This window comes from Cynocephalus volans, chromosome 8, assembly GCF_027409185.1.
Source record: "Cynocephalus volans isolate mCynVol1 chromosome 8, mCynVol1.pri, whole genome shotgun sequence".
In the NCBI taxonomy this organism is placed as follows: Eukaryota; Metazoa; Chordata; class Mammalia; order Dermoptera; family Cynocephalidae; genus Cynocephalus; species Cynocephalus volans.
The window spans coordinates 26,582,707-26,607,830 of record NC_084467.1 but is presented as its reverse complement, the minus strand read 5'-3'; the positions used below and the strand labels follow the sequence as shown (position 1 = coordinate 26,607,830).

At 42.4% G+C, this 25,124-nt stretch overlaps 1 protein-coding gene across 7 annotated transcripts; it reads right to left on the bottom strand.

The window, feature by feature from the left end:
* Positions 1-1,193: 1,193 nt before the first annotated feature.
* On the bottom strand, positions 1,194-25,010 carry ZSCAN20 (zinc finger and SCAN domain containing 20). Of its 7 annotated transcripts, none has more exons than XM_063104782.1 (10): positions 24,972-25,008; positions 24,173-24,311; positions 23,681-23,819; positions 17,685-18,211; positions 8,418-8,604; positions 7,878-7,954; positions 7,493-7,577; positions 5,431-6,117; positions 3,645-4,073; positions 1,194-2,949 (listed from the first exon to the last, which is right to left on the bottom strand). In XM_063104782.1, the coding sequence occupies exons 4-10, from the start codon at positions 18,099-18,101 to the stop codon at positions 1,691-1,693; spliced, it is 3,141 nt and encodes a 1,046-aa protein (XP_062960852.1). In that variant the 5' UTR covers positions 18,102-18,211; positions 23,681-23,819; positions 24,173-24,311; positions 24,972-25,008; the 3' UTR covers positions 1,194-1,690. The 7 variants fall into 7 exon arrangements, with proteins under 7 accessions (XP_062960852.1, XP_062960858.1, XP_062960854.1 ...); XM_063104788.1 differs by having other exon boundaries at positions 3,645-4,070; XM_063104784.1 differs by having other exon boundaries at positions 24,968-25,006.
* Positions 25,011-25,124: the final 114 nt, after the last annotated feature.

The following is a 25,124-nucleotide window of genomic DNA, read 5'->3' as shown; positions in this document are numbered from 1 at the left end:
AAAGTTTTATTCTTCGAGATTCCATCACATCCATTGTCTGGTAGGTACTTCCCAGGTCTATGTGTCTATGGGCTAACCAGGGTATAAATGGTATCCCAGTGTCATAAGCAGATGTCAGGAGAGGGACTTTTCTTTAAAGTCCTATGGAAACCAAAGTCCTTGGTCAACGTTTTTAAATCCTCCTGAGGAGAAACTCTGGAAGCCAAAGTGCTGCAAACCAGAAAACCATCCTGTGTAAACCTTTCTGATTAAGCCTGTCTCATGGGAGGCTGGTCTTAATGGCCAACATTTAGAAAGCACTGGGTATGCCTGGGTCAAGATGGCTCAGGATAAAATCGTGCCATGAACCTGAAATGCAGAACAGAGTTCAAAGCCTTCTGGAGAGGACCACACACTCCAACACCTTCCACCTCAGTCTTGACATGGGGATAAGGAAAAAAGCTTCTGCCACACCAAAAGGGAAAGGGCCAGAGAGGTAAAACACAGGGATGAGCACTGGCAAGGAACCCCAGCTTCCTGTAAATTTTAACCTATGATCAGCCAAGTGTCACAAGAAGTAGGCCTGGCCCCTGAGGAAAAGGAAATTCTTAAACCCCACTTCCTTATCCAAAGCAGTATTTCATTGGAAGAAACATCACTTTGGATACATATTCTTCTCAGTCTCAACCCACCTACATCTGTCATCCATATTACTGTAAAGATGGAAATTCATATCAAGTGCTTTGGAAATAGGTTAGCCTTGCTCAAAGCACTTCACCAATTCTGAATATTCCAAGTCCTTCAATCTTTAGGAATTCTTGGTCTCCACATTTGCTAAAAGGAGAATTCATTAAGTGATTTTAACAGGAAAACTGGTCTACAAAGTGCTTTGAGATCCTGGCACCTGCCCTAACGTGAAAGGGAATTCAGTAGAGCATTAAGAGCACCTCAGACTCTGGAGACAGACAGATCTGGTTGAATCTTGCCTCTCCCATTTTCAAATGTGTGTACCAGTGCAAGTTACTTAGCTTTCCCAAGACACGCTTTTCTCTGGGAAATGGAGAGAAAAATGTACCTATCTCCTTGAGTTGTTGTGAGGGTTAAATGAGATGATGTATATAAAATGCTTAGCATAGAGCCTGCCAAAGAGCAAATACTCAATAAATACCAGTTATTTTTGCTATCATTAATAATGATTTTTTAATGATGTCTGCTGTTCCTACTCTTTGCTGAGCTTGCAGTGATATGCTCCAGGCCAGCTCCTCTCTCACCACCAAGTCTCAAAGTTCTCCCATGAGGATATGAAACTGTATGGGAACCACTTCTGATGGGGTGTGTATACATGCAGATGGTGTGAAGGCACAGCAAGAGTTTAGAATCACTGCTCAGGGCTACTGATTTAAATCTAATCCCCTAAATTACCAATTTGGCTCAAATACTGATAAAGTTCCCACATGATAGTAAATACAAGGACAGCCTGAGGATTGCGTGTGGGTTTTTTCAGGAGAAAAACTACACTTGAGAGAAAAGTGCCTTCAAATCTGGATCCTTAATATTTGTAATTCATTTCCAAGTCATATGGATTATACCACAATAACTTCCCTGGGTATACACCAAGCTTAAAAATTGGAAGGTTTCTTTCCAGCATATGTCTTATGATCTTGGAAAATGGAAATATACACCTCTCCTTTGTTGTGGGGGGAGGTGTCTCCTATGATGCTTTCCCTCCTGTGTGGGTTCTCCGGTGGGCACTGAAGTGGGAGCTGTTGTTGAAGTCTTTGCCACACTCTGCACACTTGTAGGGTTTCTCCCCAGTGTGGATTCTCTGGTGAATAATAAGACTGGAGCTCTGGTTAAAGCATTTCCCACACTCTCTGCACTTATACGGCTTTTCTCCTGTATGAATCCTCTGGTGAGTAATGAGGTTAGAACGGTCACGGAAGAATTTTCCACACTCGAGGCATTTGTAGGGCTTCTCTCCTGTGTGCACTCTCTGGTGTGTGATGAGCTTGGAGCGCTCACTGAAGCACTTCCCACAGTCTGCACACTTATATGGCTTCTCCCCAGTGTGGGTTCGCTGGTGGTTGGCCAGGGTGGAGCTCTTACTGAAGCTTTTCCCACATTCAGCACATTCATATGGCCTCTCTCCAGTATGGATTCTTTGGTGACTAATGAGGGCAGAGCTCTTAGAGAAGCTTCTTCCACATTCAGAACACTGATAAAGTTTCTCCCCTGAATTGGCACCATGCAATCCAGGAGAATTCAAGTTCTTATTGATACTTTGAGGTTGTTCAGTAGATGTCTCCTCTGTAGAATTCCTCCAATGAGCACTAAAAGATGGGTTTTGACCAAAATTTTCTGCAAGCTCACTGTATTGGTCAGGATTTCCTCCCAAGTGGATTCTCTGATGTTTCAGAAGGTTTGAGCTCTGGTTGAAGCTTTTCCAACATTCCCCACATTTATAGGGCTTTTCCCCTGTGTGGATTCTCTGGTGGGTAACAAGATTGGAATGGTCACTAAAGCTTTTCCCACATTCAAGGCATTGGTAGGGCTTCTCTCCAGTGTGGATTCTCTGATGGGTATTGAGGTTGGAGCGGTCACTAAAGCTTTTTCCACATTCAAGGCATTTGTAGGGCTTCTCACCTGTGTGGATCCGCTGGTGGGCAATGAAGTGGGAGCTCCGACTGAAGCTTTTCATGCATGAGTCACACTTGTAGGGTTTCTCTGCAAGATACAGGCCTTGATGGTCAATAAGTTTTTCTAAGTCCTCTTCAGAAGAACATTCTTCCCATTGTTCCTGTGGCAGATTTCCCCACTGTCCTTCACTTTCGTTTTCATTTTCACTGTCTTCCCCCCAATCATGAGGTTGGCAAACAGCCTCTGTAGTACACTTTGATAAGGTTCCAGGCAAATCTTCGAAAATGTCCTGCTCTGACATCTGATCTTCATCTTCATTCCTCATCTCAAAACCTGAAAAATGGAAAGAAATGCAGTTGTTCATTCATCAGCATTTATTTATATATCTGTATCTTGTGTCTTATGAATTTGGCTAATATGAATTGGTATCTTGTATCTTATATCTCACATCTTGTAAAAGTGACTAACATGAAATTAATCAAGTTTTGGTGCACACATGCATTTCTCCCTTTTTTTTTTTAAAGATGACCAGTAAGGGGATCTTAACCCTTGACTTGGTGGTGTCAGCACCACGCTCTCCCAAGTGAGCCAACTGGCCATCCCTATGTAGGGACTCGAACCCATGGCCTTGGTGTTATCAGCACCACACTCTCCCAAGTGAGCAACGGGCTGGCCCCACACATGCATTTCTGACCTGCAAGACTGAGGAACAGAGCCTGGGACATGGCCCCTATCTCACTATTCGATAATGAACACCTCCTTCTACTAGTACATTCAGTACATCCTATGTCATACAAGATTGAATAAACTCTATAACTGCCCAGATGTATACCTGTAAAAGCTAGACTGACTGACTGTCACATCTGGGGGCTCACGCTACCTAGAGACTGGATAGTCTAAGCAAAGCACAAATTCTCCCATTCAATCTCATTCTGTTTTACTTCAGAGATGAAAGATAATGAGGCTGGTTCTCTCACTCTTCCTACATGCCTGTGGATTTTGTGGACATCCAATTACTCCAGGCTTACCCATGTCTGGGGATTTAGGATGTGGGGTTGGAGGTCTGATGGCATCTTCATCTGCCATCTCACCCCAGGCCTCCTGGTCATCAGCCTCAGTACTGCTCTGCCCAGACCTAAGAAGACCTGTGGTCTCCCTGACAGTCCCCAGGGCCCTGACTGCAGTCCGAGCCCTCATCAGCGAGTCCAGCTCCTCATAGAAGGGGCACGTCCCTGGTGGGTGGCTGCTCTTGGCTTTCCGGTAGCTTCGAAGGAGATTCTTGAATCTGTACCGACACTGCTCCAGGGTCCGTAGGAAGCCCAGTGCACACAGCCGCTCTGCAATGGCCCGGTACACCTGACTGTTCTGGTGACAGGTGCGAAGCTTTTCAGAGAATGGAGACTCACTGAGAATTGCCAGGAAGGCCTTGGTCTCCTCGTAGCCCCAGTGCACACCTGCTGTCAGGAGTGAAGAGTTCAGAGGTGTGAGATTTAATAAGATTTTCCTAGGTTATCAGGGACAGTGGTAACCTACCCTTCCATAATATCTAGAATATAGCCATCTCAGAAACTGTCCAGGTGCCTGGAGACTATCCCTTGCTTCTCAGAGGTGTGCTAGGAAAGTCAGCCAGAACTTCCCAACCCATCCCTTTCTAAGAGATCCTACTAACACTTAGATTCTTGGCTGAAGGAGAGGACTTAGATGGATGGCCCTGTTAATTATATATGATAACCCCACTCCCCTGGCTTCAGCTGACTGGTTCAGGGAAAGGTCTGTAATTGGGATCCATGAGATTCTGCCTATATCCATTCAATATGTGTCCCCTGCTTACTTTATGAATTCTTCTTTTCACAAAACATGTTAGCTGAGAATCCCTAAAGATTAAAGACATAAATGGATTTCAAATAATCCTGCAGTTGAGTCCAGCTAAGGATGTTCTTTCCTCTTTTATAGAGGAATAAAAAGGAGATGGTCTAGTCTCAGTTCCTCTGCAGGTAAGTGATGCAGCCCAGGGAGGCAGCATGGTAGAGGGAAAACCACATAAAACTGGCAAGCAAGAGCCATAGGCTCTGATCCTGGCTCAGCTCCAACCTCCGTGTCTTTAGATATTTCATCTCTTGGACTTCAGTGTTTCCACCTTTACAATGACTGGATATTTCCAACACATTGATTGTTCAAGTCTACACTGTCATGATTTCTGTTCTGTTTATTCAATATTTCACTCACTATCCTTCTTACTTAAATTTACTGTTGTGAAATCACAGGTTGACATGTTCATATACATTAAGAGAAATACAGCCAAGTGTAGCTTAATGACAAGGATACAGTCTGAGATATACATAGTTAGGCCATTTTGTAGTTGTGGGAACATCATACAGTGCATGACACAAACCTAGATGGTGTAGCCTATTACATACTCCAGTTCCATTATAATCTTATGGGACCACCATCGTATATGTGGTCTATCATTGGCCAAAACGTCATTATGCAGCGCATGACTGTACATAACTATTGGAATTAAAAGTTCACTTACGTAATGGCTATGATCATCCCCATACTACCAGTGACACACTTTGGGAAATACTTCATTTGCTATTTTAAGGACCCTTAAGGCTTTAAAAGTGTTTGCTTCTATAACTAAGAAAACTTGTGCAAGGAGACTCGGTCACAGAAGAGAGTAGGAGTTTGAGGATGACCTAAGGAATTTAGCCTTAAGTCAATCCATACTTGCAGTATGTGCCCTGATCTCAGGGAGCAGCAGTGTGGCTGATAATAGGGTTGTAATCTGTGTCTGATTAAACCCCATGTTCTTACCAATACGACTGTGGAGTAGAGCTGGCCCCCCTGCAATCCTAGGCCCCTGGGCGGACTCATCAGGGGCCAGACCAGCACTGTTACAGTCTTCTGCTGTTTCCTCATGCTCCCAGCCACTTTCTTCCTGTTCATCCATTTCTGCATCACTATCCCCCAGCCTGGGGAGAGCCACAGCACCTCCTGAGCCATCTGTGGCTCTCATGGCAGTCCGAGCCCTCACCAGGGCCTCCAGCTCCTCGTAGAAGGGGCAGGTCCCTGGTGGGTGGCTACTCTTGGCTTTCCGGTAATTACGTAGGAGGTTTTTGACCCTATACCGACACTGCTCCAGTGTCCGCAGGAAGCCCCGTGCCCTTAGCCGCTCTGCAATGGCTCGGTATACCTGGCGGTTCTGGTGACAAGTCCGGAGTTTTTCAGAGAAAGGAGACTCACTCAAAATTGCCAGGAAAGTCTTAGTCTCCTCATAGCCCCAGTGAACACCTGACACCTTCATGTCCTCCACATCCCATTGGTACTGTTCTTCCCAGGCCCTTGAATCCCTCCAGGTCAATGCCTGAGCTGGTTTTGTTTGCTCATTATCCAGGCTATAATCTGCAGTGTTCCTTTTCTCAGAATTTATAAGGTTTAGATCCCAGAATTCTGGTCCTTGCTCTCGCTGGGAGGTAATAGTTGGTTTTTCAATTGGAACTCCTATACAAAGGGAAGAAGAGAAATGGCTGAGTAGAAATGATTTGTTGAGCAGAGTGTTTGTCCAAAATGTCTCTGAAACTTACATCATTTCCCTGCAAGAAGCTGGTAACAAATTCCCATGCCAATCTCTTAAAATGTCTGGAGGGATGGGGAGAAGTAACTAAGAGGCAACAGGACCACTTCACCAAAAACATTAAGTGACCTGTTTGTATTGTTCATTTGCTTTGTTATTGTTGTTATGAAACATATCACATAAAATAGTGACTGTTATTGGTCCACATATGGGCACATGACCTAAATTGGCCCAATCAGACAAAATTCCATGGTTGGAGGAAAGATGTGTGTGTGTGTGTGTGTGTGTGTGTGTGTGTGTGTGTGTGTGTGTGTTATGAGCCTCTGTCTTGCTTTAATATGAAGCTAATACAGACAGAGAGAAAGAAAAATGGCAGAAAGAACGTAAGTCCATTAGAACATTGCTGAGCTAATTTGTACTGTGGTTAGCGCATGTCCTCCTCTGAACTTCTAATAGTGTGAGAAAATAAATTTCCTTATTTTAGAACAGCTATGTCTAAAGGACTGCTGTCCCAACAACCCCCAGCCCTAACAAAATAGGAAGCCTTAAATTAAAATAAATATTTGAAGAAAACTACATGAAAAGGAGTTTAGAGCTAAAAGAGGCTTAAGGATAATCTAATTCAGCATTTCCCAAAGTTTGTTCCTTTGAACACTACTTCCCTTAGATATCATGTGTATAAAAGGGGTTCCACACTTAAGCAAGTAGCCCACAAGCTTCTGGTATCTAACTTACCATGAGCCAGACCTATTACAGTCTCCTCTATTTTGCCCCATTCACGTGTTTAACCCCCCGCAAAGTGACCCCAGGATCCACAGGAAAATGGTTCTTTATTACCTGGCTTCCCACCAAGGTGTGCCTACACAGAAAGAAGGCTGAGCTGGTCACATGGGCTTCAAGTATTTTGAGCCCCGTGATAGTTATTTCTCATTGTGTTTAATACATTGGTCTCATGAGGTTAGTTCACTTGAGTCTGCCCCTGACAGACAGATCCTGTTTGGTGCTAAAAAGATGGGATATCTAAGACAGCAGGCCAGACCCAGCCCCTGGACCATGATGAATGTTCTGAGGCAATGAAGGGAATGAGCCCCGAGAGAGCAGGCTCCTGGAAGCCATCCTGCCAGCCTCTATCTAGGCACACTCCATCCCTGCCATCACAGTGTTGGCTACAAAGAGCAAGTGTTCTTCCTATCTCTGAAATTCCAGGGACTTCAGAGCCATGATTCTTAAGGGAGTGGCAGAACTCTTTGGGAAGTGAGTACCAAAAACCTGACATGTTCTTCAAAGGGCACATTTCCTTACCCAGACACACGCTGTTCCCACAGTTGTCTCCTGGGGGGTCCTTGCAGAACTCCTTCTCAGCATGTTTGCCAGGGCCCAAGGCTTCCTGTGAGATGCACAAGAGAAGGACTTCAAATGTCACTGGCCCTTGAAAACAGCCTAGGAACCCACCTCTACCTGGCCCCAGGAAAGATCATGGGAATACAGATACCACGTGTGAGACTAGCACTATAAGGGGTAGCATGACACAGACAGGCCCAGCAGACTGGGGGGTGAAGGGCAAAGACCAGCACCCTGTGCTTTCTGCCCTTTTGCTGAGGAAAGGCCATGAAGAGAGAAGAGGAGCACTGGGGGGAAGAACAAAGGAGCAGTAATGATAGGAAAGGAAGAACAAACAGTAGCTTACCTGGGTCTCAACTGTTACCTCCCAATCTCCAACGCTCCCCATCTTTGGGAGAGTAGGGACTCGAGGAGTAAGAACAGCTGAGGAAAGAAAAAGTCTCTAAAACCCAAGCTCTGGTTCCTAAAAACCACCTCCCTCTGAGATCAGCTTTCCAACAGTCATGCGTGGATCAAACTAAGACTGTCCCAGTGGCCAGTGCAGATCTCCCCTTTTACTTCCCTTCTAGAGTATGTAGCTAGCTCCTAAGCCACCTTGATGTGCCGTATGTGAGATGCCAGCTCTGAACTCCTATAACCACCTGTAGCCGGCACCTGCTGCAAGACTCCAGCTGCAGTAGAGCAGGCTGGCATCATCGGGAGCTTCAACCTCCTGAACAATGCTTACTGACCTTACTTCTCAGGAACCGTGTCCATCAGACACTATCCCATCCTTTGCCTTGAATGCTGCACATCCTTCCTCCCCATGTGCCCTTCCCTGCCTCCCACCCCTCCCACTAAGGAAAATGGCATCATTCCCTGATATTCCCAGATTCCTGGTACTCACCACTCTCTTTCAAGGGCTGTGGTACCATCTTGGCATTTAGGTAATTGGAAAGGTCAGGGCATGTATTCTTCACCCACTGCTTCTGGGACTGTCCCTCAGGCCAGTGATCCATTGGCTGCAGCTGGAAACTCTGAGATTCTTGCACTGCTTTTAAGGACCTGGTCTCTTCTGCACACAATTCCAGTTCCTATACGTAGATGGCCAAAAATCATCAGTTCAATAAGACCCACTTTGGTAGGGGAGGGAATATTGGTTCAAAATTCAGAGGTAGAGGCCAACGTGTTATTTCCTGGCCCTAAAACCCCAACAATATACCAATCTCAATGCTTTATAGAAACACCTTTTGAAAAATGCATTTCAATTTTTTCAATAGGTAATATACTCACATGGTTTACCAACAGAAAATACATACAAGGGTATATTCAGTGAAAATACCTCACCCCCAGCCCTGCCTCTATCCCATCTGCCCAGTTCCTGCCCCCCTCCTCACTATAGGTAACCATATGCTTCCACATTCTTTCAGAGTTCTTTCTATATACAAGCAAATGTAAACTTATATTCTTATTTTTCCCCCATTTTCGCACAAAAGGTAGAGGCTAGATACATTGCTCTGAACCTTATCTTTTTGAACCAAAATGATAACATCCATCTTCATCAACTTATTTATTGAGTTTACCAAACTTAGCTTCAAAAATCTTTTGGCTGATTGGAAAACTCAAATCCACTTTCAAAGAGAGGGATTTTTACCACTGAGAAAATATACGGGAATGGTTCATGAGCATCAAAGGCCATTCCAAATGAGAAGATCCCCCCAATGTTACCATGTGACTTCACAGGGAGAAAACATCTATCAACATTCTTATATGGTCATTTAAAAAAAAACTCACTTTGTTGCAGTTATAATCTGCAGAGGAACGGTGTGACTGGACTGAAAAACAATCTTTACTCCCAACCCCAGCTCCTCTCACTACTACCATCCTGAACAAAGATTCTCATTCCGTGGATGGTAACTGTGGACACAGAAAGAAGTAGATTCAAATGAGACTGAGAAGGCAAAAAATCAAGAGGACAGACTTCTGGTTTCCAGTCCAGCAGGTAAAGAGCCTAGAAGTTGCCACTCCATCCTAACAACAAGTTAGAAGCTGAACAAACTAAAAAATCAACTAGCCTTCTCAGGTCCATCAGCAAAGTGAGGTCACAGGGCACACTGCTGACCCCAAAACTGGAGAGACAGGTAGGTGGATTCATAGAATGACAACTTACCAGGTAGAAACCTCTGCGGGAACCAGTGTAGAGTGTTGGTGGGAGGCACAAACTTTTATGAGTTTTACCTCCAAGGAGCCCTACCAGGTCCTCACAGGGAATATCAGAGAAAAATCCCCTATGTTTCAGGAAGGGGACAGGGAAAAGGAACCAGATTGAAATATGCCAGTGCACTCTTTTCTTCTTAACAAGGCCTGCCCTCAGGAGAAACTGTTTTACCAAAACCTACCCTAACTGACAGAAGGGAAATACTCAGCTCCAGTGCCCTCTACTCTGCCACATGGCAGAGGGAAATACCTGACTGAAGCCCCTCTAGGCATCCTGTCCCACCCGTTGGGGAGGGGTGGAGCTGAGAAGCACTGGTGAAGCTTAGAGTCCAGGAGCACAGGCTTACCAAAGCCTGTGACTAACTGTAGAACTAAAGAATGCTTCCCCTCCCCCCACAATTTATCACCATATTACTAAAGGCCTATTTACCACAGTTCCTTTTACCCATCATGTACATCATGTCTACCTTTTAACAAAAAATTGTAAGTCATACTAAAAGACAAAGAACAGTTTGAAGAGAAGGAGCAAGCATCAGAATCAGAGTCAGACATGGCAGGAATGTTGTAATTATCAGACCAGGATTTTAAAAATATTAATCCAACTATATCAATAATCACCTTAAATGTCAATGTTCTAAATACACCAATTAAAAGACAGAAATTGTCAGAGTGGGTCAAATAATACAACCCAACTGTATATTGTCTAAATATAAAGATACATATAGATTAAAAGTAAAGAAGGGGAGAAGGATATACCAAGCTAACACTAACCAAAAGAAAGTGGGGAGTGGCTGTATTAATTTCAGACACAGCAGACTTGAGAGCAAGGAAAGAAATCAGGGATTAAAAAGTGGCATTACATTATGATACACGGATCAACACTCCAAGAAGACATAGTAATCCTTAATACACACAAGAATTACTCATACACTTAATACTCAATGTACTTAACAACAATGTATCAGAACATAAGAAGAACTAGATTAATCCAATATTTTAGTTGGAGACTTTAGTAGCTCTTTATCAGAAATGGACACATCCAACAGGCAGAAAATCAGTAAGAGCACAGTTGAACTCAACAGCACCATCAATCAGCTAGATATAATTGACATCTACAGAGTACTTCATCTAACAACAGCAGAATACACATTCTTCTCAAGCTCACATGGAACATTCACTCACCAAGACAGACCACATTGTGGGCCATAAAACATACCTTAACAGATTTAAAAGAATAGAAATCATACATTGTCTGCTCTCAAACTACAATGGAATTAAACTAAAAATCAATAACAGAAAGACAGCTGAAAAAGTCCCAAAACACCTGGAGACTAAATAAAATGTTTCTAATAACATGGGGTCAAAGAAGATGTCTAATGAGGAATTTTAAAATATTTTTACCTAAATGAAAATGAAAATACAACATCAAAATTTGTGGAATGCAGCAGAAGTAATGCTTAGAGGGAAATTTATGGCACTGAATGTGTATATTACAAAAGAAGAAAGATCTAACACAAATAATCTAAACTTACACCATAGGAAACTAGAAAAAGAAAAGCAAATTAAAGCAGAATAAAAGAAATAATAAAAATTACAGCAGAAATCAATGAAATTGAAAACAGGAAATCAATAGAGAAAATCAATAAAAACAAAAGTTGGTCCTTAGAAAAGATCAATAAAATCTATAAACCTCTAGCCAGACTAAGAAAATAAGACAGAAGACACAAATTACTAATATCAGAAATGAAAGAGTAGACGTCACTACAGATCACATGGACATTAAAAGGATAATAAGTGAAACAAGTCAGGCACAGAAAGAAAAATATCACATGTTCTCACTTATTTGTGGGAGCTAAAAATACATAAATAAATGAACAAAAAACCGGGGGGGGGGGGTGAGGAGGGAAGAAGACATAACAATTACAATTCCTTGAAGTTGATACGACAAGCGAACAGAAAGGACATTGTTGGGAGGGAGGGGGGAGAGGGAGAAGGGAGGGAGGTTTCAGTAGTCAGCCACAATAATCAACCACATTGTATATTGACAAAATAAAATAAAATTTGGGGGGAAAAAAAAGGATAATAAAGGAATATTATGAACAACTCCATGCCCACACATTTGATAACCTGGATGAAAAGGACCAACTCCTTGAAAGTCACAGTCTGCCAAAACTCACATAAGAAATATATAACCTGAATAGGTCTCTATCTATTAAAGAAACTGAATCAATAATGAATAACTTTCCAAAACAGAAAGCACCAGGCTCAGATGGGTTCACTGGTGAATTCTACCAAACATTTAAAGAAGAAATTCTCTATAGTTTCTTCTCAAAGACAGAAGCAGAAGGAATATTCCCTTACTCATTCTGTGAGGCCAGCAGTATCCTATACCAAAACCAGACAAAGACATTACAAGAAAAGCAAACCAGAGACCAGTATCTCTCATGAACATACATGCTAAAATCCATAACAAAATATTAGCAAATCAAATCCAACAATGTATAAAAATAATTATACCACAACCAAGTGGGATTTATCTCAGGTATACAAGTATGGTTGCACATTTAAAACTCAATGAATGTAATCTATCATATCAACAGACTAAAGAAGAAAAATCACATGATTATATCAATAGATACAAAAAAAGCATTTGACAAAATCAACACTCATTCCTGATAAGAACTCTCAGCAAACTAGGAATAGAGGGGAACTTCCTCAACCTGATGAAAATCATCTACAAAAAAACCTACAATTAACATCCTCCTTAATGTTGAGAAATTCAAAGCTTTCACACTAACATCAGGAACAATGCAAAAATTTTCTCTTACTATTCCTTTTCAACATCATACTCAAAGTCTTAGCTAACACAATAAAAGGTATGTAGATTGGGAAGGAACAAATAGAACTATTTTCGTTTGAAGATGACATGAACATCTATGGAGAAAATCTGAAGGAAATGACCAAAAAAACTTCTGAATTAAAGAGCAATTACAGCAAGATTGCAGGATAAAACATTAATATACAAAATCAAACGTTTCCTTTATACCATTAATGAACAAGTGGAATTTGAAATTAAATTTATATTAAAATTTAGATTCTCATCCCCAAAAATGAAATACTTAGGTATAAATCTAACAAAATATGTACAATATCTATACAAGGGAAACTACAAAACTCTGATGAATAACATCAAAGTAGAACTAAATAAATGGAGAGATCTTCCATGATCATGGAAAGATTTGCTATTGTCAAGATGCCAGTTCTTCCCAATTTGACCTACAGATTCAGTGTAGTTCCAATCAAAATACCAGCAAGATATATGAGGATAATTCAAAAAGTTCATGAAAAGATTTGTGTTATTTTTCAATTCTATTTTTCCATGCAGTTTTTGAAGTACCCTCATATTGTGGCTATTGACAAACTAATTCTGAAGTTTATATGGAGAACCAAAAGACTCAGAATAGCCAACTCAATATTGAAGAAGAACAAAATTGGGGGACCAACACTACCTCACTTCAAGACTTACTATAAAGCTGTAGTAATCGAAAATGTGGTATCGGTGAAATAAACAAAGAGGCCAATGGAACAGAATAGAGAGCCCAGAAATAGGCCCACATAAATACAGTCAACCAAACTTTGACTACGGAGTAAAGGCAATACAATGAGGCAAAGACAGTATTTTCCACAAGTGGTGCTAGAACTGGACATCCACATGCAAAAAAAAACAAATCCACATACAGACTTTACACCCTTCACAAAAATTAACTCAAAATGTATCACAGACCTCAAAATAAAACTATAAAACTATAGTTTTATAAAAATGCAAAACTATAAAACTCCTACAAGATAATATAGGAGAAAACCTACAGGGCCTTAGGTGTTGTGATGACTTTTTAGATACAACACAGAAGGCATGACCCATGAAAGAAACTATTGATAAGCCGGACTTCATTAAAATTAAGAACTTCTCTATGAAAGACACTGTCAAGAGAATGAGAAGACAAGCCACAGTCTGGGAGAAAATATGTGCAAAACAAACATCTGATAAAGGACTGTTATCCAAAACATACAAAGAACCCTTAAAACTCAACAATAACAAAACAAACAACCTGATTTTAAAATGGGAAGACATGAACAGACACCTCACCAAGAAGACATTCAGATGGCAAGTCAGCATATGAAAGATATTCAACATTATATGTCATTAAGAAACTGAAAATTAAAACAACAAAATACCACTACATACCTATTAGAATGACCAAAATCCAAAACACTGACAATATCAAATGCCAGCAAGGATGTGGAGCAACAGGAACTTTCATTCTCTGCTGGTGGGAATGCAAAATGGTACAGCCACTTTGGAAGATAGTTGGCAGTTTCTTACAAAACTAAACATACTCCTACAATACAATCCAGCAACATGCTCCTTGGTATTTATCCAAATGAATTAAAAACTTATGTCCTTATGGTTTTTGAAAACAAAAACTTGTCCACATACCTTTACAGCAGCTTTATACATAACTGCCAAAACTTAGATACAAGAAAATGTCCTTCAGTAGGTGACTAGATAAATACTGTGGTACAGCCAAACAACAGAATATTATTTCATGCTAAAAATAAATTAGCTATAAAGCCATGAAAAAACATGTAAGTTAACTTAAATGCATATTACTAAAGGAAAAGACTACCTACCAGTATGATGCCAACTATATGACATTCTGGAAAAGGCAAAACCATGGAGACAGTAAAAAGATTAGTAGTTGCCAAGGGTTGGGGGGAGAGAGGGATAAATAGGCAGAGCACTGAGGATTATTAGAGCAGTGAAACTGTTCTGTATAATACAATGCTAGATACATGTCATTATACTTGTCAAAACCCACAGAATGGGGCCGAGCCCGTGGCGCACTCGGGAGAGTGCGGCGCTGGGAGCGCAGCGACGCTCCCGCCGCGGGTTCAGATCCTATATAGGAATGGCCAGTGCACTCACTGGCTGAGTGCCGGTCACGAAAAAGACAAAAAAAAAAAAAAAACCCACAGAATGTAAAACACCAAGAGTGAACCCCAGTGTAATTTATGGACTTTGGGTGATAATGATGTGTTAATGTAGGTTCATCAACTATAACAAATGTTCACTCTGATGCTGAGAGTAGGGCAGGTTGTGCATATCTGGGAGTAGGAGGTATATGGGAACCCCTGTACTTTCCACTCAATCTTGCTGTGAACCTAAAACTGCACTAAAAAATATTATTCCCTAAAAAACATTACTAAGAAAAAAAATCAGTAGAATACTGTGGGATGGGGAGGCGGGAGGGTAAATAATGAATCATCAAAAATGCCTGTTTACCACACAAAAATATGCATATGGCTGTTTACAGCAGCTTTATTCATAACTGCCAAAACTTGGAAGCAACCGAGATGTACTTCAGTAGGTGAGTGGATAAATAAACTGTGGGACATCCAGACAATGAAGTATTATTCAGGGCTAAAAAGTAATGAGCTAACAAGCCATGAAAAGGTATGGAGAAACCTTAAATGCATATTATTAAGTAAAAGAAGCAGTCCCAAAAGGCTACATACTTTATGATTCCAAATATATGACATTTTGGAAAAGGCAAAACCATGGAGATATTAGAAAGATCAGTGGTTGCCAGGGGTTAGGAGGAAGGAATAATACATAGGTAGAACACAGACGATTTTTAGGGCAAGGAAACTATTCTTTACTAAACTATAATGATGGCCACATATCATTACACATTTGTCAAAACGCATATAACGTACAACACCAAGAGTGAGCCCTCATGTAAACTATGGACTTTAGATGATAATGATGTATCAATATAGGTTCATCGACTGTAACAAATGCACCACTGGTGGGAGATGTTGATAGTGGGGGAAGCTGGGGAAGGGGGGTAGACAGGAACTCTACCTTCTGCTCAATTTTGCCATGAACCTAAAACTGCTTTAAAAAATAAAATCCATTTTTTTAAATGCCTGTACACCTCATGGAGAGAGGGGTTCTGCAAGATAATGATGACAGAAGAAACAAGTTCAAAGTCACAAAATAACAGAACTGAAAGATCCCTTTTAGGAAAATATCCTAGAGGCCATTTTGCCCTGGAGGTGCCAACCTTTTCCAGGTGGTAGTTTACTTTGAGGAAGACAGTTAATATACTTCATCCCATTATTAACACTTGGAAAAATTTTACCTGCACAGAGCATAACTAAGTTAGATACATTGCAATGTAAAATCACAAGCTGCAACATATGTGCCTGAAAATAACCAGTTCCTTTGCTACTTATCCATTTGTTTTGAAATTTGTGAGTATTCAGGAGCAGAGAGAAAAGTTTAAAAGTAAAAATTAATGTCACAGGAAAAAAATACATAATAGAATCTATTTTAGAAGCAGTTCAACCTTTGGTCAACTCACTGGGATATAATTTGAGAACATTTGGTCTAGTCCAACCCTCCTCCCATTTTACAGATGAAGAATCACAGAGATCTTATTCTCATCTCTGGTCCCAAGTTCTTCGTCTTCCAGCTCTGAAACTCTAAGACTTCCATTTGTTTCTTCACTGCCACTTAAGACAAATAGCTGGTTTATTTAAAAAGAAATAATAAGAGGAAGCAGAGTGGTATGTTAAAATAAGGCACACTCTCTGATACTTAGTTCTGTAACTTTAAATATTATTTTCTCTGTATCTTCAATCAGTTTGTAAAGGAATCAAAAAAGTAAAGCCATACACCTTAAACCTTTCTTCCCCCAATCTCACATCTGTATAGAGCTTTGCAGTTTAAATGTACTGAAAACCCCTGCCATTTGCAAGAAACATATTCCCAAATCTGTAATTTTCCTTCAACAAAATGTAGTTACACATAATATCACAAGAATTACTGACTACAACAAGTACAGAACAACAAAGTTATGTTTAGATGAAAGTTCTGGATGGCTGGCTCAGCTTACAGCCAGCTAAAGGATCTATTCTACATATACCAGCTTCAAAGCAGGATTCAAAATTTGTGCGATAGCAAAATTATATATTATATCACAGACCTTCAGGGTCCCTTGCAAATAGTTGAAACTGTGAATGTGAAATCCACAATGCTTTAACTTCCCTTATCTCAGCTCTGTCACTTAGTTATATAAATTTAGACAAATTACTTACCGCTCTTTGTCTCTGTTTACCCATTTGAAAAATGGCAATGATATTGGATTGTTGGGTTAATTAGATAAGGGATATATATAAAAAGCTTGGAACACTGTCTGACAGTGAGTACTCAGAAAATGTCAGTTAATATCTCATTTGAGTCTCATGACTCAGAGGTATTTTAATTCCAAAGGTTTGCAGATGAGGCATCTGTCATGAAGTGGAAAGAACAATGACCTTGGAACCTAAGGATATGGGTTTAGGTTCTGGTTTACTCACTGAGTGACCTTTGTGAACCACTTGACTTTTTGGGCCTTAGTTTAATCTGTAAAATGAAGACAACAATACTATTTCCATCTACCTACATTACTGCTATAAACATGCAAAGGGATCATATATATAAAAAGATTTTGTCAAGTATAAAACAAAATACAAATTGACCATACTGTGAGTACGGCACTGGGAGGCAGTTTAGCATAGTGGTTACCCACACAGGCTTTACAGTCAGACTGCCCGAGTTCACATTCTGGCTCTACCATCAAGTAGCTATGTGATCTTGAACAAATTACCTATCTTTTCTCTGCCTTTTTCCTCATTGACAAAATTAGGATAACAGTACCTATCTCATTAAATTGTCAACAGGATTAAATGAGTTAACCTATGTATATAGTGGCTGGTATATAGCAGTGCTCAACAAATGTTAGTTGTTCAGTAATTATTATTCTTATTGTGATTTTGGCAATTATTAACCTAGTCACAGCCCCACTGCCTTCACTGATTTGCTCCTTGGAGAATAGCCTATTTGCCTCACCCGCTGTCCTGCACCCCGGGCCTCTCGGTGCCAGTCCTCCACCAGGGCCACTGCCTCCTCACCGCTCTCAGGGTGGCGCGCCTGCACCCAAGCCTGGATCTCCCTGGGTAAGATAGTCAGGAACTGCTCCAACACCAGCAGCTCCAGGATCTGCTCTTTGAGGCGGATCTCTGGCCTCAGCCAATGACAGCACAGAGCCCAGAGCTGGCTAAAGGCCTCGTGAGGTCCAGCTGCATCCCTGTATTGGAACTGCCTGAAGCGCTGGCGGGAGGCCTCAGGGCCAGGAACAGGGTCATGGTCCTTCTCCTGGGGTTTAGATTCTGATCCCCACAAGTCCTCCTCCAGTTTCACAACCAGGAGGTCTTCAGGCTCTGGTGTGGGAGAGGCCTGGGCCTGGGATTCCAGGGCCACCGCCATGGTCTAGCCTGGATGTCTCACTTCAGCTGGGCTATCTTCATTCAATGTCTTCCTGCATCTATGGTATGTTCTTCAAGGGACTCCTGGGAGAGGGACTGTTCCTCAAGGCTCTGAAGGCAGAAAGACAAAGGACAGAGTTAGCAAAAGAACCCAGAAGCCTCACTTTTCCCCTTCCACTGCCTTTCTATGGAGATGCTAAGAGATGTCCCTTTCCCACAGGCAGTGGGACCACAATCTGGCACCAAAGCCAGCAGCCAACACACTTTGGAGGAAGACAAGAAAATCCTCTGGGACACGCCTAAACACCTTAGCCTGGCATCCCAGGCCTCCGTGATCTGGCCCTGGTGTAGCCTTCCTCCCTTCTACACATGTCCAAAGTCTAATCTTCCCTCAAGTTTGGCTCCAAATGCCACCCCCTCCCGTAAGGCCTTTCTTCCTAAGCCTTAAAGCTTGGCATTCCTCTAAGGATGCTCTCACTTAAGATTGCAAAATCCCTCTCACTCTACACTCCCCCTTGGTCACCTGGCCCCTTTGGTACTGTTCACCTTCTCTAAACTGCTAACTCCCAAAACTCCAGCCAGGGCCTGGACCTGGACCTGACCTCCAGACCTCCAGACCCCCAATCCAAACACCCACATGACATTTCCACTTGATTGTTCCCTTGGGCACCTCAAACTCAATGGGTCCCAAACTGAATTCATCATTTTCTCCTGCAAACCTGCCCACCTCCTGGAGCTCCCTATTCAGTGAAGGCACCACCTTCCATCAAGTTGCCCACACCAGACACCTGGTCATCACCTTTCTCCACGATCCCCCACACCCAATTCATCACCAAGCTGTGTCCACATGGCATCTACATCCCCAATGCTACCACCTCAGACCAGAGAATCATCATGTCTTTCACTCGATCAGCCTCCTCACTCATGTCCCTGTTTCTACTCCCCTCACCCCAACCCATTTCTCTCTTTGCACAACAACCAGCCTAGATCAAAACCTGACTACATTACCACCCTGATAAACACCCTTCAGGGCCGGCCCTGTGGCACACTCGGGAGAGTGCAGCGCTTGGGAGCGCAGCGGCGCTCCCACCACAGGTTCGGATCCTATATAGGACTGGCCGGTGCGCTCACTGGCTGATAAACACCCTTCAGCAATCTCCCATTTCCTTGAGAATCAAGTGCAAACCTTGCCCAAGTCTCCAGCCTCATCTCTTTATCCTGCTTCCACTAGCCAGGGTGTTCTAGCCACACAGGTCACATTTCCTACATTGTGCTACTCTCTGAACCCACCCCCATGCTGTGGTCTCACTGCAAATAGTCTCCTCCCTTTCTTCACCTAGTTGTGTAACCTTAAGTGAATCTTTGGCTTAAACTGCACTTTTTCCATGAAAACTTCCCTATACCCTAAAACAAGATTTGGTCCTCAGCCACAAGCTTCCATAGCATCTTATATTTTCTCTACCATAATCCTGATCATCCTTTATTATAATTATCTTGCCCACAAGATCATAAACTTCCTGAGGGACCTAGCACAGTGCTCAGCTCACATGGAAAGCACTCAATAAGTAAAAAAGTCATGAATAATCTATTAATGATGATGGTGTGTCATGAAGTAAGGATTACAATCCCTTTCTGTGTACACTAGATTAAAAAAAGAATAAATGGAACCACAAAAGACCCCATATAGCTAAAGCAATTTTCAATGAAAAGAACAAAACTGAAAGTATCACACTTCCTGACATCAAAATATACTGTAAAGCTACGGTAACCAAAACAGCATGGTAATGTCACAAAAAAAGACCAAAAGCCCAGAAATAATCCCACACACAACCAACTGATTTTCGACAAAGCTGCCAAGAATATACAGTGGGGAAAGGACAGCCTCTTCAATAAATAGTGCTGGGAAAACTAGATATCCACATGCAGAAAACTGAAACTAGACCACTATCTCTCACTATACACAAAAATCAACTCAAAATGGATTAAAGATGTAAATTTAAGACCCAAAACTATGAAACTACTAGAAGAAAACAGAGGAAAAACAGTACACAAAATGGGAGTGGGCAGCGCTTTTTTGAGTGAGACTACAAAGGTACGGGCAACAAAAGCAAAAATAAACAAATGTTACTACATCAAACTAAAACGCTTCTGCATAGCAAGGGACACTGTCAAAGTGAAGAGACAACCTAAGAATGGGAGAAAGTGTTTGCAAATTACACATCAGACAGGAGAAGTGGAAGATTAACAGTACAAAACTATGCTGTCTACCCTAAGTGAATCATTGTGCAGTATATGCATCGAAACAATACACTGTATCCCACTAAAATGTACAAGTAAATGTTAAAATAAAAAAAGTAAACATAAACTTAATAAAGGAATAAATGACTTTCCTATTCCTACTAGATAAAATCCCTTTCTCTTCTTTATTTCCATCTCTCTTGGTGACACCACTTTCTACATTACATTAGAGGGATGTATGTAGGTCTCCAAGGAGATTACAGACTCCCTGACGACACCTATGCTAGGTTACCTGAGAAAATGCCCTCTTTGTGTTGTTCCCAACAAGTCTAAATGACATAAAAAATGCCCACTCAAAGGAGGCTATTAGCTGCTTCCAAGTGGGAATGACACAGCTGAATTGAGAATGGAAGGAGGGTAGCGTTTTACATTTTAGGCCATCTGACTGGACTGTATGGAAACAAGCCAAGGATGATGAAAAATAAAGGCTTGTCCTAAAGACCTCCACATACTTGGAAAGAAGCTGGGAGCACAACTCATGGCTACCTGGTAACTTCCTGTTCACCCTTCAGCTACCAGCTCAAATGTCACCTTCTTTGATAAGAATTCCTTGACATGCCCTTGTCATGCCCTACCCCCATTCCTGCCCTCATGAACTGCCTCCTTGATCCTTATTCCCAAAGAAATTGGTACATACCTCTAATATAGGTGTTATCCTACATTATTGTAGTTACCTGTTCCTACATCTCACAGCCCTATTATACTGTATTACTAGGGCCAGTATTGTATCTTACTCATTTCTGTATCCACAGTGCCCAACCCAGTATCTGATAAGTAGCAGGGCCATTAAGGAGTTTTTTGCCTTTCAAAAGCCTAATGGAATATGGAGGGTCCATAATTTATATTAAAAAAATTAACCTTTCATGAGATTTCTTTTTTAACCACAGCCTCACTGATGCACTAGTCCAAACACATTTCTGTTACTCTCTCACACAAGGACTAATTCACCAGTCTTTCACAGAGTACCCATTATGTACCCTGCACTGTACAGGGAGCTAGAGATCCAACAGTAGCTAGGACAGACAGTCCTTGCCTTCATGAAAGTTAACAGTCTAGTGAGAGACACAGTCAATAATCAAGCAAAGATCTTTGTGCTCCTGCATAAAGAGGACACTGCAACAAAATAGACAATTAGCAGTCCCACCCCAGGCCCAATGCCCACAGTCTCAGATAATAGGTAGTTTCTTCCTGGAAGATCTGAAAATCCCAAAGATTAGTTTCAAATAGAAATCAGAAAGCCCCAGGGACCATATATGACAACTTTTTCCACTCCTTGCTTAGACAAATATGGATAGCAGCCTATTGTGGGGAGAGGGAGGTCAACACAGTCAGCCAATAACAGGGTGACTTCATAGAAGTGACTGAAAGAAAATGGATAAGGGCATTCTTCAGTCCTTAGTCTACCAGGAATATCTGGGCCTCATTAGGATCAGCCACCTCCAAGAGTACCCATTTACTGAGTCATAAGGTGCCTGGCAAGGTGCTGAGTCCTCCAGGCAAGCAAATGGAGTGTCATTACTGTTGAGCTGCGTTTCATTGACGTGTAACTTATACTACATACAAAGACCAGAAAGAGAAAAAGCATCATTTAAATAGTGCAATCAGTTCCATTCACTATGTGTCTGTTCAAGAGCGAACATGTGGTGATGAGACCCACGACTTCACTATTGCCAGGTTGGTCTTAGTTCCCTCAGGCCTCTCTTTCCACTGAGAGTGAGTGCAGTGTCTTTCATACAGCATGGCCCCTTACACAAGCCAACTTTTTCATCTAATGTTCAAACTAAAAAACCCAACTGTGCTGGTTAGCTTATTGAAAGACAGAGTGTTGATTTTGAAATGACTCTTTGCCAAAGGATTTTCAAGCTGACTGCGATTTTCGCTAAATGTGATTTTCACTTTCTGTGCTGACTTTAGAATGGAATTATCTGATAAGGTATGACTTCACTACATCCTCAAATACATATAGGGAAACCAGGCTTCTGTGAAGAAGACTCTCTTAAAGTTACACAACTAGCAAGAGGCAGAGTTAGGATCTAAGCCCAGATCAATTTTCTCTGATCATTTTTCTTAACCATATCACATGGCCTCTTCTATATCTGCTACTCATCCAAACTCCTGAGAAGATAGCATGGAAGAGCAGAAAGAACATTAAGGCAGCAGTGAGCAGATCAGGGTTCTAGTCCTACTCCTGCCATTTTTCAGCTGTGTGACTTTAGGTCATGTAGCCCCTGCAGCTGCCTACTAAGGCTGCAGCTTATAGCCTGACCCTAAATAGCAGTTGCCCTAGGTCCCCCACTTAGGATAAAAAGAGTAGAACAAGAGGGCAGGGAAACTAGAATCAGTGGTTACAAGTCTGAATGCCTTCAGGGGCTAAGCAATGCAAATAAGTGAGTGAAGTGAACTGGGAGGAGACTGTGGCTAACTACGGAGCACCAGAGGGAACCCAGAGTGTTCCCAGGCCTTCCAATTTTTCCAAGAGAAGCTAGAACTCTAGATTTTTAAATGTTGGCAACCAACTCAAAATTGTTTCAAACACCATGTAGATTAAATAAAGCATTGATGATGGACTTCACTCAACATGGACATCACTTTGCCCCCTTTCAGCTAAATGATCTCAAAGGTCTCTTCCAATATCCAGGAAGACCTACAAAGGGTACACATTCTCCCATGCAATGAGGAATAGGCATTGACTGCCATTAAAATCAGGATCCCTTTACGAACTCAGAGAAGCTGAGAGGCATCGTGGCTCCTGGGGTAAGGAGTGTGGATGTGGACATTAGCAGGCCACCCAGTGAACAGTAAGATAGGAAGAGAAGATCCTCCCCACTCCCATGGAAAAGTTCAAGATTGGTCTGTGACTTCCAAGAGAAAGAAACTGGGAGCTCCCAAAGGCTGTCAGGCCCACTTGGCTGATGGTCCATCTATGGCTTAAAACAGGCTGACCTCACAACTAAGGGCTTAAACCAGGCAGAACAAATAGGTTTCATTTAAAGCACAAACTTCCATCAACTGGAAGTGACTGCCTAGAGTAGTGTGCTGAAAACTGTGAGTCCCACTGTGAATGTGGGCTGTGACAAATTAGCCATGACTGCTGGGAACACAGGAAGGGGAAGTGGCAGCACACATTCCATGTATTTGACACTCCTGGTTTAAACACCCATCAGCAATGAATCGGCCTCAGCTTCCTACAGACAACCCTCACAGGCAGGAGAAGACTAAACCTCCCGCCCCTGGAAATCCTCTGGAACTAGCAATCTGCAAACCTGGTATAGCAAAGCTTACCCTGGATGGTCTTTATTCACACATTCATCAAGTATTTACTGATTTACTTGATTTACATCAAGTGTTTATTGCTCTGGGCTGGGCAATGGGGACATGGAGGTGACTCAGACACTGTTCCTGTCCTGGAGATGCTCACAATCTAGTGAAAGAGACAAAAAAAAGTCACAGATAATTATGATGAAACACGGTGAATACAGTAAGAGAAGTCATGGGAGCTGGAAGTTGAGAATGACTTAATCTGCTTAAGGGAAATGAACAGAGTAACAATTGAGTTGGTTCTTAAAGAAAGAGTGGTTCTCTTGGCAGAGAATGGGGGAAGAGGGAAAATATTCTGAACAGAGAGAACAGCATATACAATGGTGGAAAACCAAACGGCCTACCCAGGAAATGGATAAAATCTTTACAGCCCTAGAGTGTGGTGTGCACAAAGATGAGGCACCAGAAGGAGTTTATGAAGAGTCTAGAATGTCACGCTAAGGGGTTTAGACTTACTTCTACAGGTGATGAGAGCCAACGAAGGTTTTTAAGCAGGAGAAGGCATCATCAGATTTATGGGTTAAATAGATCACACTAGCTGCAACGTGTTTCTCCACGCTGGGGAAGTGAAAAGTCGGAGGCTTCTTTAAAAACCCTGACAAGAAAGGGGGCAGATTCAAGACATATTGAAGCAATGGAACGATCTGAAGGTGCGTGGATAGATTAGAATGCAAGAGGAATCCGAGAGTTAAAGTAGGTAGGCAGGTAGGCAGGTGGGTGGATAAAGGGGAGGATGTGCCGTTCCCTTCCATCAGGCAGAAGGAAAGAAGTGCAGGTTTGGGGCGGAACACAATAGCCAGTCCCACCCCCTAGGCTCCAGAGGTAACAACCATTAGAGAGGGCATCAAATTAGATATGTTTGTTCTAGGTGGGGAGATGAAGCTTCGCGCTCAGGCCCTCTCATCTTCCCTTCCTGCCAGGACCCCAGAACCGTCTACCCTTTTCTCTGTGGTCTCCAGATCCTTCTGTGACTCTCCCACTTCCAAAACCCCTCTCTCCTTTCTCACCTACAGACCTTTCTAAGAACCCCCTCATTCCCAGGTCCCTCCATCCCCGTCCTCATCCCCGACCCCGCTATGACCCTTCCCATCTCTGGACGCTTCGTCCTCTGGCCGCCCCTCACCCTCCACACCCACATATAAACTTCTTTCTTCCCCTCGCCGTCCTCGGCCCCCCGTGACACCACCACCTCCTAAGTCTCCAGCCCAAAGCCTGAGTCTCAGCTGCCCCCGCCCCGCCACCCGGACTCACCCACCGAGACACCCACTTCACAACAGGGCGGAAGTGCTCCTGAGCTCGCGCAGAGGATGCTGGGACGCGGAGTCCGAACGGCGCCACCCCGGGAATGGAGCGTCTGAGACTACGACTCCCAGAAGGAGCCGCGCGAGCGCGATGGGCGGCCCCTGGT

Excerpts from the sequence above, each read along its gene's own strand:
- ZSCAN20 (XM_063104787.1), bottom strand. The coding sequence starts at position 18,101 with ATGGCGGTGGCCCTGGAATCCCAGGCCCAGGCCTCTCCCACACCAGAG. Across the intron at positions 7,955-8,417 it reads ACAGCCCTTGAAAGAGAGTG|CTGTTCTTACTCCTCGAGTC; the intron begins GTGAGTACCAGG and ends TTCTTTCCTCAG. Across the intron at positions 7,578-7,877 it reads AGGTAACAGTTGAGACCCAG|GAAGCCTTGGGCCCTGGCAA; the intron begins GTAAGCTACTGT and ends TGCATCTCACAG.